The sequence below is a fragment of the Lissotriton vulgaris genome, chromosome 4_1 (assembly GCF_964263255.1).
Source record: "Lissotriton vulgaris chromosome 4_1, aLisVul1.2, whole genome shotgun sequence".
NCBI classification, from domain to species: domain Eukaryota; kingdom Metazoa; phylum Chordata; class Amphibia; order Caudata; family Salamandridae; genus Lissotriton; species Lissotriton vulgaris.
The window spans coordinates 2,052,067,434-2,052,084,152 of NC_141691.1; the positions used below are offsets into that span (position 1 = coordinate 2,052,067,434).

At 43.9% G+C, this 16,719-nt stretch overlaps 1 protein-coding gene across 1 annotated transcript; it reads left to right on the plus strand.

Annotated features, from left to right (window-relative positions):
- The first annotated feature begins 3,539 nt into the window (after positions 1–3,539).
- On the plus strand, positions 3,540–14,917 carry LOC147724944 (uncharacterized). The gene is made up of 2 exons (XM_086966439.1): positions 3,540–3,606; positions 11,341–14,917. The coding sequence occupies exon 2, from the start codon at positions 11,583–11,585 to the stop codon at positions 12,741–12,743; it is 1,161 nt and encodes a 386-aa protein (XP_086822565.1). The 5' UTR covers positions 3,540–3,606; positions 11,341–11,582; the 3' UTR covers positions 12,744–14,917.
- Positions 14,918–16,719: the final 1,802 nt, after the last annotated feature.

Consider the following 16,719-nt stretch of genomic DNA (forward strand, 5'->3'; position numbering starts at 1 on the left):
AATAAATCTACATGTAATCAACTAGAAGTATCCTGTCATCATAGCTGGCAAGGTTTCAGATTGCCATGTGTGACATTTTAAAAATTTGAGTGAAATTATGAGTGACATTTAAACGACTATGAGTGACACTTTCTAACTAGCAAAATTCATGCAATTAGTTACTCTACCTAACCTGTTGTACAATATTGCAAGAATAATGGCATTGATGCAGTGCACCAGAACACGACGTGCACTGCTGAACATTATAAACTGTGGCACCGGCCGCGTCACGTGCGCAGCGCTGCGTGGGGGCTGACTTAACTGGCTGTTGTACAATATTGCAAGCTGGCTTAAATGCATTGATGCACCAGAGCACGATGTGCGCACTGCTGAACATTAATAAAAATAAACTGTGACTGGCATCTCATCACCGGCGTCGCGTGCTGCTGCTGTCCAGCCACGATGTGCAGCAGTGACTGCCACTACTGCCAGGGCACTGCCTGCCTCCATCTCCAGGCAGAGCTACTTGCTGCTGCCTCCACTCATCGCCGGTCACTGCACTCCTCGCCTCTGCCGCTCGGTTTGCGGCCCCCTGCGGCCGCGGCGCGCGGCCTGCCATCATGGCATGAGAGAGGCTGTGGCAGGCTGCACTCTCAGATTTAAATCCCCCGCCGGCGGCTTTACTTCCGGGCCGCTGGACGTGGCGGCAGACTGTACCGCCGCACATCCGGATTCATTATTCCCGGCCCCCCTGGTGACACCGTCGTCGGTGATTGGCTGCAGTATCACCGGTCCGGCCGAGAGTATCACCGGTCCGGTCCTGTGTCATGAGCCACGCTGGCGGCGCAGGCAGCCGCACCATTAAAAATTCATGTGTCAGGCAGATCCTGCTGGCAGAGTGCAGAGTCTATACATTGCAGCGATCTCAGAGCTGAGAGCTGCAGGACAGTGTGTGAGTGTTTAGGAACATGACGGGCAGGCCAGCGGCAGCGGCGCACCTCTCTCGGAGGGAACAGCAGAGAGAGCCCGGCCGGGCACAGTGACAGGCACCGCTGGTATGCGTGACATTGCATTTCAGTGCGGTGATGCGGATCACCACACTGAAATGCGTGAGCGTCACACCTGTTGCGTGACGCTTGACAGGACTGCTGTCATCTCTTACCATCTTATTTACAACAGTCTCGAATGCTCGACCTAACAAGGAAAGAAGCCCAAGTGAGACTACCTTCAAAAACTCCTTTGCCTTCTGAAAAATCATTGCTGAGAAAAGAATGAATGCATTAATGGTCGACCAAGGCTCAAAAGAGATTAAAATCTCAGAAAAATGACCTGCAGACGTGAAAAAAGTATCACAACTCAAGAAAGGAAAAAGTTCTCCCCCCAGCTAGGAAATTGGATGGAACACTGATCAGGTGTGGCCTAATTTGGAATCTCTGACAGCCCAAAACAGTGGTGTCAACAACCAAGTCTGCAGGCTCTCCAATCAGCCCCAAGTAGGGTCTTACTGTCTAATCAAAAGAGCCCCACAAACACAACACTCAAGTCAGTGTGCTTCTGGACTAGTAATAAGAATGCAAAAGCAATCAACCCAATAAGTGGTAATTTAGAGGTGCATTGTCTAGATTATGAGATGCTCACAAATACCTTTCTAGAATTGTCTATTAAATCCACTCATAACCAATCAGCTAATAGTAAATATATTATTAGAAATCTCAAGGAGACACATCAGTGCAATCAACAGTCAACAAGAAGCGACAGTAATGCACGAAGCCTGTATTAAGGTCTGCAAAACAGTTTGGCGTGAAAATCTCCTAAGTAAATCCGGGATTCACTATCATCTTTATGCTGACGACACTCAACTCTACCTCAAGATTGCCTCTACTCACGATCTCTCCATCCTAAGCTCCACTCTCGACTCCATTCAAAACTGGATGTCAACTCATCAACTGATTCTGAATCCCTCCAAAACTGAATTCCTCCTCTTCTCCTCCTCACTCTCTCCTCCCCCGGTTCAATCATGGATGGATCAGATGAATCTACTAAACAATAAACCCATCATTGTCGACAGCGCCAAATCCCTTGGTGTCATACTAGACAAAAAACTTAATCTAATTCCCCACATCAATTCCATTGCGAAATCAGCTCGATACCAACTGCGCCTTCTTTGGGGAATCCGTCGCTTCTTCGCGGAGCGGGACCTTATAACCCTGGTGCAAGCACTGGTCCTCTCCAGACTCGACTACTGCAATTCTCTTCTTACTGGCCTCCCCAAATCCCACTTGTCCCCACTTAAGTCTGTTTTCCACTCAGCAACTCGTTTCATTTATGGGGCCAAAAGAAGCGATCACATGACACCGATGTTATCTTCCCTCCGCTGGCTTCCCTTTGAGGCTAGAGCTATCTACAAGACCGCTTGTATCACCCACAAAGCCCTACGCTCCTCTTCTCCTCTCTACCTGGCGAATAAACTGAAACTCTCTGGAGGTTCTAGACCTTCACGCAATGCGGAGAATCTACTGCTTGAACCTCCCACTTTCAAGAAGGAAAGAACGATGGCCCAATCCTTTTCAGGCAACGCAGTGAGAATCTGGAACTCATTCCCGCCTCAGCTCCGGACCACCGCCTCCTCCCAGGCCTTTAAAAGGGACCTCAAAGCTCTCCTCCTCCAGAGACACCTCCAAAAGTAACTCTCTTTTATCTGAAGGAAGATCTCCCACTACTGATAATTTCTACTTCTCATGTCCATGGAAGTGCCCTCCCAGTGTGTTCTTGCGGTTACAGTGTTTGCCTTTTATTGCAGTATTATCCATGTACTTGTGTTTGGTACCCTCTTGCAACTTGCACTCACCACTTTGCCCCTGTAACACACGGTTTGCTTCCTCTCACATGTTTTTTACCTTTGATACTTGCACAAGTGCCACTTTTGCCTACGTAATCGTTTGTTCTTGTGCTTGAGTGTCTAACATATATTGCAGTATTATACTCTATTTTCTCTTGTAGCCTGCACACTTGTCACTTTTTCCTCCTGTGCACTTTTTACTACCTCATGTATTTTTGGTAGCCCACATTTTTACTACCTCATGCATTTTGTTTGCTCACAAGTGTCACAATTACCTTGTCTACCTCATGTATTTTTGGTTTCTCACAGTTTTTACTACCTCATGTATTCTTGTTTGCTCACGATTATCACTTTACCGTATGTAACGTAACGTATGCCTCTGCAATCTGTTGCTCGTGTAATGTTCTCAGTTTGTATCTTTTCTGTTCCTATTGTGAAGCGCTCTGACACCTTCGGGTAAAGTCCGCGCTATATAAAAGTGCATAAATAAATAAATAAAACTAAAAGACCCCAAAGCAACGGCTCTAACGGTCGCGGAAAACGAGAGTATTTTGTGTCTCGGCTTGGTACGTCAGCCTCACCTCTCCGTGTGACCTGCACCTTTCTAAGATGGACGCCGCATAAGAGAAATTGGTTTCAGCCGATCCACCCGCCATTTTGGAATGGGATACTCACTTTCATTGGGTAACGAAGAGTCCTCCCTCTCTGTCCATGAGTATCTGTTTCCCATCAGTTGCTTCAGACACACAGGAGAGAGTTGAGGATGAACTTTGTGGCCGCCGGTTCTGGTCAGTATCTGTCTGTCTGTCAGCCTGTATGGATCCCTTCCACCCCGGTGTGTCGGTCTGTACTTTATCTGCAATAGCTACATTGGCGCTCCGACTCGGCAGCATCCTTGGTATGCCTCTCACCCCGCTATGAACCAGCAGCATCAGGGTCCGACCTCCCTGCAGCCCCCCACCCCCATACAGCTTCAAGGCTCCTCCAACGCACCCCCGCTCCACGGACCCACCCAGAATCAGTGTTGTTTTGGAACCGCTTTTTCAGCCTCCCCTCATCTCATCATTGACTCCTTCAAGCCTCTGCTATCCCCCGAGCCCCTCTGCTGGCCTCCCCCTGCAGCCTCGGTACACCTTTCATCCTTATGTAGTCTCAGGGTTCCCATGAGGCCACCCCCGTAGCCCCAGAGCTGCTCTGAGACCCCTGGCGGATAAGAGGCATCAATTGCGCTATGCGACCTTTTGTTGCCATTTGGGAAATGCTTCATTTTACATCACGTTCTTCCTGTGAACTTGGTATCCCTTCACATTGCTCCCTGCTGTTCCATGCAGTTATATTTCTTGTTTGACAGATACTTCTTAATTGCTTTTAGAGTTCATTGTGGTGCTGCCCTTGATTGTCATACTCTGCACACTTTGCTCTCTATTACTTGTACTAATTATCCAGGTGGGCGATATCTCTGAATCGATTTATCTTAAACCCTACTTGCTACCCACAAATTGTTCTTACTTAATGCTGCAGCGAGAGATTGGTTAACATGGGTTCTGGTTACTCTTCATCTTCCTGCCACCTATATAATGTCTTTAGTTTGCATCTACCGACTTGGTTTTTGCTTCTTCCAACTTTTAAGGATTATTTCAACTAATGGTGCACTTTTCTTCCTCCGTGTGCTATTCATTCTCGAGAACAGTGCTAACTTTGCCCACTCAGTCTATGTACCATAATAACATTACTCCTCCCCCTTAAAGTCCTCTCAGGTGCAGTACATCTTTGTCCCTCAGTAATGGCCCTTACACATTCATCCAGCTCCCATCACTACTTTTGCCACTCCTCAGTTGCCCGCTCCCTCATAGATATCCTTGCTCTACTTGCTTGCTGCTGGCTTGTGTCTGGATCTTAAGTCCTTTATTCAACACTGGTGTCCAACTATTCTACATGTTACGCTGTGTCAAATCCTGACGGTAGTACCTTTTTAAGTCTCGCCTAGGAAAGTTCATGCTATGTCGCTTGCGAGATCTCATGTGAATAAAAATACACTGTATAAGGGGCTTAGGGCCTTTGGTTGGCTTTGACGTCACACTGATTTCCTTGCTTCTCATTGTTCTGCACCCCCTGCTTTCACTTTCTGTTCCTGTGTTTGCCTGCTCATGGAGCATGGACCAGGTACAGCTTCCTATCAGTAACCAGTGCCCTATCTACTGGCCGAGCGTTTCTGGAGCTACTTTAAAAAAGGAAAAAAAGTCGCACCCACTAAGAATGAATGTGTTTTTTCAGTCCTTCTCCCTTGCTCCAGGTCCTTCCTTGTCCCTTACCCATCCACCATCCTCCCACTCTACCTGGTGTTGCTTGCTCCTTTTGCTGCTCTCCAACCGTCCATACTGTGGCTTGCTACCCAACCCCACCCCCACCCCCTTGTTGTTTGCTCGACCTGTTCTCCAGCTGTTGGTAATTTTGTGCACCCCAAACCAGCCTGTGCCACGTTGATGTTTTGATCCTCAGGGGCTATGGTTACCAGACTTCAAATCTGGTTGAAAGTGGGTACAGAGAGCGAGGGAGTTAAGCATGCTTTCTTTGCTTTCTTTTCACTATTGCTAAAGGTCTAAACGTGTGAGAAAAAAAAACTTTGGCTGTAGTCTGGACCTAGCGGATTTCTTCAGGATAAATACAAATGCACAATATTTCCTCAAATTGACAACATATTTAGAAAGTTGTAACGTATTGGGTCGAACGAAGACAGTAGTCACGTCCCTGCTGCACTATTTGGGATCTTAATAAAATGGGAAAGAAAAAAGACAGTGAGGAAAAAAGTGGCACTATCATTTGCTGTGTGACAGGCCTGCGCAGTGCTTTTTAAGAACTGTTGAAAAACAGACTCTTGTTTGCTGGCCACCTTCCCTAAGGTGCAGTCTGATTCCAGGAAATGTAGAAGAAAGTCTCTTTCTCTTGCGTACACACACACCTACCTTTATATGCCAAGCACATTCCATTTTCCTCTCTCTCACTCACACACTCTGTCTCCTAGCAGGACACAGTCCACTGCCAGTTACTTCCTCTTTCTCGCTCTGATGTGCAAATTGTCTCTCCGCATCAAAAGCCTGGCTCTTTCTCTCAGAGGTGCATGGCCTAGGATCCCTCTTTGAGCTACTGGTCATCTCTTGGGAGCAGAGAGCATGCTCTCTCTCGCTGAGGTGCAAGTCACACGTTCCCTCTCTTATCTCTCCGAAATGCTGTACAGCCAATTGCTCAGCGAAACAATTGGGGGTTTCCAATCATTTCTATATTCATTAATCAGAATCATATATTTGGCCATATATGGGCATTGATTTATGAAATTAGCAAATGAAGCATAGGCACAATTTGTCATATACACTTGTGACTTTACCATTTCTTAAGACCTTCAATCAATGACTATTTATAATGCATCGCAAATCAAACATGAGGGTCTGAAGGCGCTAGAGCTTGTTGCTGCTTCGTTGAGCTCTGTTCTTTCAAACAATAATTTCTTGAGTCCTTTTCTGAATTCCCGGAGCAATGCAGCGTTCCTGAGTAGAGGAGAAGGTCGTTCCAGGCATTGGCTGCCAGGTTAGAGAAGGAGTGTCCTCTGCTATTGGCAGATCCAGGAGGTGTCTGTGAGTAAAACAGAGGCAGATTGCAGGTGTTTGGTTGGTTGGTGGAAGGACATTCGTTTGTTGATGTATGCTGGTCATACGTCGTGCAGGGCTTTGTATGCGTGGGTCAGCATCTTGAACTGCCATCTCTTCTGGTTTTGGAGCCAGTGTAGCTGCTTGAGGTGGGGGCTGATGTGAGTCTGTCGGGGGGGGGGATAGGGGGGGTCAAGGATGTGTCTTGCTGCTGCGTTTTGTATTGTCTGTAGTCTCTTCAGGAGGCATGCAGTGATTCCTGCGTAAAGAGTGTTACCAATATCCAGCCTGCTGGTGACGAGGGCTTGAGTGACGGCCCTTCTGGTGTCTATTGAGAGCCACCTGAAAACCTATGAAGCATGCTTAGGGTATTGAAGCAGGCAAATGAGACTGCGTTTACCTGTTTCTGCATAGATAACTTGCTGTCCAAGAGGATGCAGAGGTTGCGGGCATGGTCTGTGTGGGTTGGAATGAGGGGGCGGGTGGTGGAGTTCAGCAGGCCACCAAGGTATGTCCTATGGCAAGGTGTAGTTCCCAAAGATGAGGGCTTCCGTCTTGTCAGAGTTAAGCTTGAGACAGTGGTCCTTCATCCAGTCGGCGATGTTCATCACACATCTGTGGAAGTTGGTTCTGGTGGTGGAGGGGTCTTGGTACAGCGAGAAGATTAGCTGGGTGTCATCGGTATGGGAGAAGATGTTGAGTCAGTGCGATCTGACGGTGTTGGCCAGGTGGGGTCATGTACATGTCAAAAACCTTGAGGTTATAGCAACAGCATAGCAAGTTCAACTGCATGTCAGCAGGCCTTTATATGCTGTTCTGTTTCCTGTTAAGTGCCACAAAAATGGAACTTGAACCGTAATGGATTCCACAAGTCTACCAAAATATTTGTATGTCCCTACCCCTTCACAGTAAAGACAAATGTAAGACATTGTGATTAACCTCCAGCGGATAAAAAGTGCTTACAGATCGGGCTACCCCTTTTGCTTATTCTTCTTGCTGAAAGGCAAGCGCCTTACCGTCCAGGATCTACATGAAGCTCAAGAGCTACTGGGTTACCTGGACCACAACCACTAGATACAGCAGCCAGTCTACCTGAAAAAGAGGAGAAGATGATCAGTGGCATCAACCAAGGACCGCAGTGCTGTGGAAGAAAGAACTCTGCCACCAGCGAGATAGAGACCCGCTTACCATCCTCAGTTAATCACTGAACACGACCCCCGAAATCACTACTTCTCCAATTCAACAACATTGGGGGATATGTTTAGACAACCAAAACTATGGGTCAATTGAAAGAAGAGGCTTTTTGGGGTGTTGGCAAATTACCCCAATCCGTTGAGCTAGTCCCACCATCAACTTGTAGATTCAACCAGTTATGAAACTTAACACATTGTTGAAGGCCCTTCATTTTGGGGGACCCACTTGGGTTGCCGTTGTTAGTTCAGTGTTTCTGTACATCAGTTTATTCAGCACAGAGCAGGGTTTCTAACATGGAAGTAGCAGGTGCCTCCATTCTGGTCGAGCAGGTGTTGGTGGGGTAAAGTGGTACTAGGCTGCTGATGGCCTACTTGGGGGTTATCAATGACTGTGTTGTTCGGGGAATTCAAATCTACTATGGCATGGGATTTCAACCAGAGCTCGGAAGGGATACATCTGTAGGGAATACTCCCCTTTATGAACTGTTCTTCAACAGGATCAGGACAAAGGGCATTAGTTGGCGTTATAAAACCTTCCAAAATCTTACTATTCATTCCGAACACAAGTACATTCTGTAATGGGAGAGACTTGGATTAAAATCCAAGCGGGCACGTGGTCGGCAATATGTTGAAGGGCAACCAAGTCTCCTAGCTGTGTTCAGCATAATAAAACACCTATAAAATCATGACTCTATGGTATCTCCCACATATTATACAAAAAGCAATGTTTGAGGGCCGTGATGTCTGCTGAATGGGCTATTGAGAAAAGGCACACTAATTCATGTATGGTGGTCATGCATACATAGGCATTTTGGAGCGAGGTCCTATCCCATTTTATATCCATAACAGGAATGGTCTTACTCCTCCAGCCACATGTCTTATTAGCAGGAGACCTGGGTGAGGATAGCTTCCCCCTCCTCTCAGCAAACCCCTTGCAAAAATAATTGCACATGTTGCTTGTGGCATGATTGTCAGTGGCCCAGTTGTGAAAAAACAACCAATGACTTCGCCACTTACATGTAGTGGAGTTAGATTGGGGCAATTTTATGCAATGGAGAAAATATAATCTGTGGTCCCGCACAGGGTGTATATGTTTAAATGGGTGTGGCTTCTATTATTACACACATGAAGACGTCGCAAATCTTAAGCGGTGACCCAGCAGTTATGTCAAATGTACTTAAAACAGTGATGCTCAAAGTCCGGCCCTCCTGACTTTTACATGTGCCCCGCTGGTCAACAACACCACAGGGCTGCTATTTACTTGATTCAGCAATAACATTAACAAGCATTGGCATAGCCAATCGGTGTCGCTTTTGGGACCTTATAAGTTTTTAGCCATGCCACAGTTGATGTTATTGCACCAAGGATATTGTGCTGCATAACTAAATACTTATAAGGTTCCAAAAGCGAGACCTATTGGCTATGCCAATGCTTGTTTTTTTTTTTTGGTTCTGTTCCTTTGGGTTTCTCGCCCTCTGACTGCCCTTTCGCACCTCCTGCCAGTGAGGCCAAGGAGGGGAGGGGGCTGCAGTACCACGCAGACTGACGGACATCTTGCCTGGAGAAGGGAAATCTGCACAACAACAGAAGACCTGGTTGAAGTGTGTGTGTGTGGTGTGAGGGTCTCCTGAGGAGGGCTTGAGTGACACTTTAGGGATGAAAATACTTGAAGAGAAGATGTGAACGTTGTCACTTGGGCCCTTAAAGACAAGATCTGCTGCGCTGATAGCAGTCACTGCTGCCAGACGCCAGGAAGACCTGTCTCCCCTCCGCGCAGCGCCCTAGCAGGGCCGATGTGACGAGGAGAGCAGGAGTGCGGCACCTGACCCCCGCGTGTTGCAAAATATTTAAGATGCTACTGCCAAGGTGTAGACAATTCAGAAAGTAACTCACGCTCATCTTAACCAAAAATATTTGCGTATTCAATATTTAAAAAATACAAATTGTCTTATCATAACTCAACCAACGGGTTATTAGTGATGACACGGTTCAAATACTGCTAAGTACTTTGGCATTTATGTTTTGAACATTGGAATACCTGAGGAAATACAACAAACGTACCTATTTTATGTTTGCGGCTGTATGAACATCTGTTGCTGTATTTTACTTTATAGGTGAATAAATAAATTTAAGAGGGCGCCTTTCCATAGAGTATAATACACACCTGAAAAGATATCCGATTCTTTCACATGTTTATCAACACCCGCTTTTAACCTACCTCATAATCACCTGGAACCTGGCAGGCCTTCCAAGCACTGCTTGGAGCTGTAAAAGAGCCCCTTACAGATCGAATCATATTTGCATGGGAGATGTTGCTAGGCGGGTGTGCTCCCCCGCACAGTGACACGTAAACCTGTGAAGAACTCTGCACTACACAAGCGCTCTTCACCAAACGTTACCAAGTGCATAAATGTTTGGCCGTTTACATAATACTTTTAAAATTACATAATACATTATCTGTAGGAGGTTGTATGACATGGAAGGCAACCCTCAACAGCAGCCCGCAAGATTAAACTCCACTACATACCACTCCACAACACAAAATACCCCTTCACATAATTACACTCCAAAACACACAATCCCACTCCACATAATTCCAATACTCCCAATACCACATAATTACTATACCCATTCCACAGCACATGACGCATAATTCCAATACAAAATCCACTTCACACTATTCCACGCCACACAACTACACAACTAACTAATCCAATCCAACCCACATAATTCCACAACACACCACATACATACACTCCATAACACACAAATAAAAAGTATTGCCATTTACAATACCAATAGCTCCAACAAATACAAGGCCTATTGCATAAGTAAAAAACGATGCCATTTACAATGCCAATAGATCCAGCTCCAATAAATGCGAGACCTATTGTATTTATAAAGCTTGTTTTTGAAATGCATCCCGTTTTCCTTATAGGAAAACGGGTTGTGTTTCAAAGAAAAGTTTTTTTTCTTCATTTTTTAAGAACAGACCATGGTCCATGGGACCACTTTCCCCCCCATTCCCAAAGGGGATGGGGTCTCTTTTGGACCCATTTCTATTTGCAAATAGGTTACCACCAACTTGAAGTTGGTGGTAAAATGTGAGTGTTTTGCAACCGCATTCATGGTCACAAAACATTCATACATACTGCTGCGATTCGGTATTTGTAAACACCCCCCTTCCAAATACCGAATCGTAAACCTATTTTGAAATTGGGCAACAGGTTACCAAATTGCAAAATAGGGTTTGACACATAGGAAAAGCGTTTTTTGCATTTGGGAATTGGCCTGTTTGTGAATGCAAAATAGGTTCATACATGTGGCCCGTAGTCTACTCTTCTTCTTGGCTCTAGCTATCCATCGTCTCCCGTTCAGTTACATGAAAATGTTGGCTAACAACTTGTACAAACTAAGCTGCAACAATGACCTTGAATTCTCTAAAAGTGCCTCCATCTGCATTCATATATGACACAGTACATCAACACTCTTTATACATGTTGCTTACATCTCCTTCCATACCAGGAGGTGAAAACAAACGCAAGTCTAAACACTCCCAACCAATGCTGATATGTATACTCGTACACTCTTTTAAAGAAATTGCAGATATTCATGTTTTTGGTATAGTAGGTGAACACTAGATATCTTTTAACCACTCCTTTACAATTGCTTTCCTTCTCTTTCACAGCCTGAAAGTTTGCTGATGTACGGACCTGCTGTACAGTATGATATGTGAATACAGCAGCATATCTTTCCGCAGCAATAGTAGTAAAAAAAAGAATAATACCACAGCAAGGAGTGAGAGGAAGCACTAGAAGATTGGAACTTTCAACACATCTGGTCTGTTTTGGTGGAATTCCATGCAAGTGTACAGAGTGCCACCAGGTTGAATAAGTTCACATATTGGAGAATTATCTTTAAACATCACTGATGATGGCTTTGTTATATCAAAACATTTATACTGGTGAGAAAACGCATATGGATTGCATGGAGAGTTTCACTCAAAGTTCAAATATATTCAAGCACCAGAACATTCAGGCCCCAAAGAGACTGTACCTGTGTACAGTGTGTGAGAAAAACTTCACCCACAAGTCATCTTTGTTAAATCATCAAAGAATCCACTCTGGTGAGAAACCTTACCAGTGTACAGACTGTGGGAAAAGCTACACCGAAAAATCATACCTGAAGAAGCATCAAAGAATCCATACTGGGGAGAAACCATACCAGTGCACAGATTGCCAGAAAAGATTCACTTACCGAAAAGCTTTGTTATATCATCAAAGAATCCATTCTGGGGAGAAACCATACCAATGTAAAATGTGTGAGAAGAGCTTCAGTGATAGCGCACTTCTTTCCCGGCATCGTAAAATCCATACTGGAGAAAAACCATTCAAGTGTACAGTGTGTGAAAGAAACTTCAGTCAAAGGGGTAATCTATACTCTCATCAGAGGATTCATACAGGGGAAAAACCATATCAGTGCCCAGAGTGCCAGAAAAGCTTCTCTTTTCTATCATCTCTGGTACTGCATCATAGAATTCATACCGGGGAGAAACCGTACCAATGCACTGAGTGTGACAAATGCTTCACTGATAACTCAGGCTTATTAAATCATTGGAAAATTCATACTGGAGTGAAATCACACAAGTGTGGTGAGTGTGACAAAAGCTTCAATCTACTCTCTCAACTACAGTCACATCAGAAGATTCATACTGGGGAACACCCATTCCAATGTGCAGTGTGCCAAAAAAGCTTCAGTCTAAACTCTGAACTCTACACGCATCAGATGATCCATATTAGGGAGAAGCCTTATCAGTGTTCAGAGTGTGAAAGAACTTTTGTTCAAAGTTCACATCTGGTTTGTCATCAGAGAATCCATACGGGGGAGAAACCATACAAGTGTACTGAGTGCAAGAAAAGTTTCAGTCGATGCTCAAGTCTTTATAGGCATCAGAGAATCCATACTCGGGAGAAACCACCCCAGTGTAGTGGGTGCGATAAAAGCTTCTCTCCCACATCAGCTCTGGTTAGTTATCAGACAATCCATTCTGGGGAGAAGCCGTACTTGTGTACTGAATGCAAAAAAACTTGAAGTAATTCCTTACAGATCTTTACAGGCATCAAATGATCCATACTGGAAAAAATGCAACAGTACAGATAGCAAGATCAGCTTCACTAAGAGGACAGTTTTATTAAAACATAAATGCATTCATACTTCTGGGAATCACCCTGTTCAAAAATTGAGAAGGGCTTACGCAGTAGTCAGTGTTGAGATAAGATAGGAGAACCTAATTGGGGCATGATTAACAGTTTTTATAAAGACCAGCTTCAACTTGCAATTAGCCTAAGAGATTAGTAGTGCAAAATGTGAACACAACATGCCCTTACCCAAGAAACTGCCTCCTGCCCATAAGAAGATTCCTTTATCAACTTACAAGACTTGTATTCCTATGAGGAAGATGCTGGTATTATGATTGATACATTTACAAAGACTACCACGACAAAGAACAATAACTGCTTTTTTTGTTGTTGAGCAAGAGGAGGCTTGGACTCTGGGGACTCCTCAAGCCAGACTGGCATAACCAGTTCACTTGCAACTTGGCTTTATTTCTTTTTAATTCTTTTATTTTATTTTAACAAAGTTACAAAGAAGACCCTGGTACCAGAAGAACATACTCTGATTGGGTAAAAAAGCTTAACTAATACTCAATACAGATAATTTAATCAAACCATAATTTACTCAATTGTTCTTTACCTTAACATTCTCGCTTAAAATAACAGGACTTTGAGTTTTTTTCTGGGTGATTACCCAGTATATTTTACAAATGCTCACGGTTTGTCTGCCTTGCAGGTACCTGATTCCAGATGAGCCACCTTTTAAGCCTCTGTGCAGAAGACGCAAGATAAGTTCTGCTAGTTGTGGATTAGAGTTCAAACAATCAGTTATGCACCTGAGATTTGACATAATGTTTTGTTGTTTGATTGTCACATAAAGGTGACACTTTGATGTGCAGATCGTTTAAAGCATATATATCGCAGTGTATATAAGTTATTCAAACAATCAGTTATTTAAGTGTCAAAATAAAGTTGCACTTGGTCTGACAGACGCAAACTGGGAAACCGCATTACCCATTCTGCGAAAGCAGCCCAGAATATGACTACCAAGTGGTTCTGATCTTTCACCACATATTGCAGTTCTTTGTGGGAACATGTTTACTCCTTGGTGCTGGGGACACAGACCATTAGCCAAAAACCTCCAACTCTGTGCAAGATTCAGTCTCATACTTCTACTAAGAACAACATTGAAACTAATCGATTTTGACAATTATCCTATGTCATTTGTGTTCTATTGCAATTCTGTTTAAGATGCTTTAAATGATAGCTCTCTTAATGTATATTAATTATTGGAAAATTGAGAAACTACACTGTAGGAAACCAAATCATGGAAAACTAATTTTAAGGAAAGACAATTGTAAGGCAATACATATAGATCAGAAATAAAAGGAAACATTTTAAAGGAACTAATTTTGAGGAAAACTAACATTACAATAAACGGGGTGGAATTTAGTGGTAGTGAGATCTTTGTGGGTTCAGGGATGTGGATGTTTAAGGGTGATAAGGAGTTTTTAGGGGTCAGGAGTGAGTGGAGTTTAGCTGTGGTGAGGGTTTCCTTTTAGGGGTCAAGAATAGGTGGAGTTTAGTGGTGGTGAGGGGATTTTAGATTTCACAGATGAGTGGAGTTTAGGGGTTGGAGAGGGATATGTAGGGTTCATGGAAGTGTGGAATTTAGGGGTGTTGAGGGTTTTTTAGGGTTTATGGATTGGCAGAGTTTAAGTCTGGAGTAGGTTTTTAAGGTTCAGTGATGAGTAGAGTTAATGGAACAGTGGGGTATTTAGGGTGATGAGGGCTTTTAGGCTTCAGGGGTGAGAGTAGTTTAGGTGTGGTGAGCGGTTTTGAGTGGCCAGGGATAGATGGTGATTATGGGTTTGGAAAGGAGTTTAGAAAGTGGAAGCAATTGTATGATGATGTTAAATATATAATTCTAAGATTATTCCCCTCGAAGTAAAGCACTGAAGTAAATTCCTCCAACAAAAATGTTTCTAAAAGTAAGACATGCAACCATTGCATTTACATTTTAAAATAAGAATGCAAAGGCCAACTTTGAAAAAGACATTCTATGAATTGGTTTCTATGAAATGGCAAATATCATTAATTCTGGAAATTTCCACTAACAGTTTAAAATGACTTCTTATTAAAGGTATTCCATGAAATTGTTTTTTCTATGAACCGTTATTAATACATATAATTCAAAAACACTCCTTTTATATATGCCTAATGTGGATGATCTGTCTGGTCACTGTGTATTGATGGATAGCTGAACTGTTTATCAACCCATGTTCAGTTGGTACAAATGCACCAGCACAAACTGCACTTACACTTTACTTTGATTTGCCTGTTCATGCTAAAATGAAACTTGTTACTTGTACTGCTAGTATACATAGGGTGAATGACATTTATGCTAGGAATAAACTGCAGCTATCCAAAGTTACTCAGTCTGTTTTTGTTTAACATTGGCCATTGTTTATAACATTGAAATTATCACATACTGCCTATGATCCTATATCATTGATCCCAAGCTTGGGGCAAGTCCATCTGAGCCAGAGTACGCCTGTGCTGTTGTAGGCATAGGCACTAGTGCACCATTTGGGTGCTGCAATGTCTACCAAATTCAATGTAGCAATGCTAGCCCTGCGCTACACCTGTGTGTATGCTGCCTACTGTAATGGAGGCTACTTCGACCCCTATGGGCTGCTGCATTGAGCAGTCGGGAGTAATACTTTAGTGCGCCTTGTGTTGCACCAGTTCTGCCTATTCAATGTAGACATGGCGCTATACCTTCTTTCTTCACCCCACTTGCTGTATGAAATACAACAGACTGCTGAGGAGCGAGGTGTGTCTGGTTCCCCTCCTTCCCCGTCACAATACGTTGCTGGTGCTGAGGGCATTAAGCATTAGTTCTTCAGTAGTCCCTCTGGATTCTGCTGCCTTTTACTGTTTACAACTGCAATCATGATGCAGCAACTGTAAAGCCTGTGTGCCATCAGAGTGCAGGGCGATGACCTCATTATGCTACCAAACATTCTTGTAGAGTGCCCTTACAAAGTGTTATCTATTTGTGGCAGACAGCGGCGGGAGCCTGCATAATGCACATAATTTGCAATACCATGAGCAAATAATGTGTTTGATACTGTAGGACAAATTAAAGTTAGTGCTCCCCTCCACCTCAACTCAGCCATTGATTAGCTCTTTTCCAGGGAATGGTTAGGAGGATACGAACAACCTGAACAATTCAAGAGTCCCCTGTCAGGCAATGCAATCTGAGTAATAAAGCAAGAATATCTCTTAGAAGGTGCCAGAATGCTACAACTCCAGCTCTCCCAAAATGTAATGTTACGGTGATGCTTAGTAGCTCATGCTACTCATTCCCAGTGATTCATACTGTGTAGAATCAAGCAAGTTGCAACTGGTTTGTTCCAATGTTCAAGCAACATTTTAAATGGACATGAATGCCTTGATCAAGATAACAGGAGACCAGCAGCTAAAGACTCCTTTGGATCACATTTGCAAGTACGATTTACTATGAATGAAAGTCATACTATGGAAAATGGGTCAGCCATACTCACAGCCATGCCAATAATTCGTTCCATCAATGGTATAGATCTGTTCCTGATAATAGCGACCTGGCCACTCAGCACCTAAACCATTAGGAACTAGGTGGGATTTTTAGGTCGAGCCTAGGCAGCACATGCAGTGTCTCTTCGAGACATGCTGTACTCACTCTTAAGAGCTTACAGGCTACCCATTGCTTTGTTATTCTTCATTTGAATGACCTTCCACCCCAATCCATTCCACTCTCATCTCATGTCAATCAACCTCACTCCAATCCTATACACCCCACTACAATCCACCCTACTCCAATCCACCTCACTCCAAAACAATCCTCACCGCTCCAGTGTAATCCAGTCCACTTTACCCCACTCCAAACCATCCTACTCTATTTGCGATTA

Excerpts from the sequence above, each read along its gene's own strand:
- LOC147724944 (XM_086966439.1), top strand. The coding sequence starts at position 11,583 with ATGATGGCTTTGTTATATCAAAACATTTATACTGGTGAGAAAACGCAT.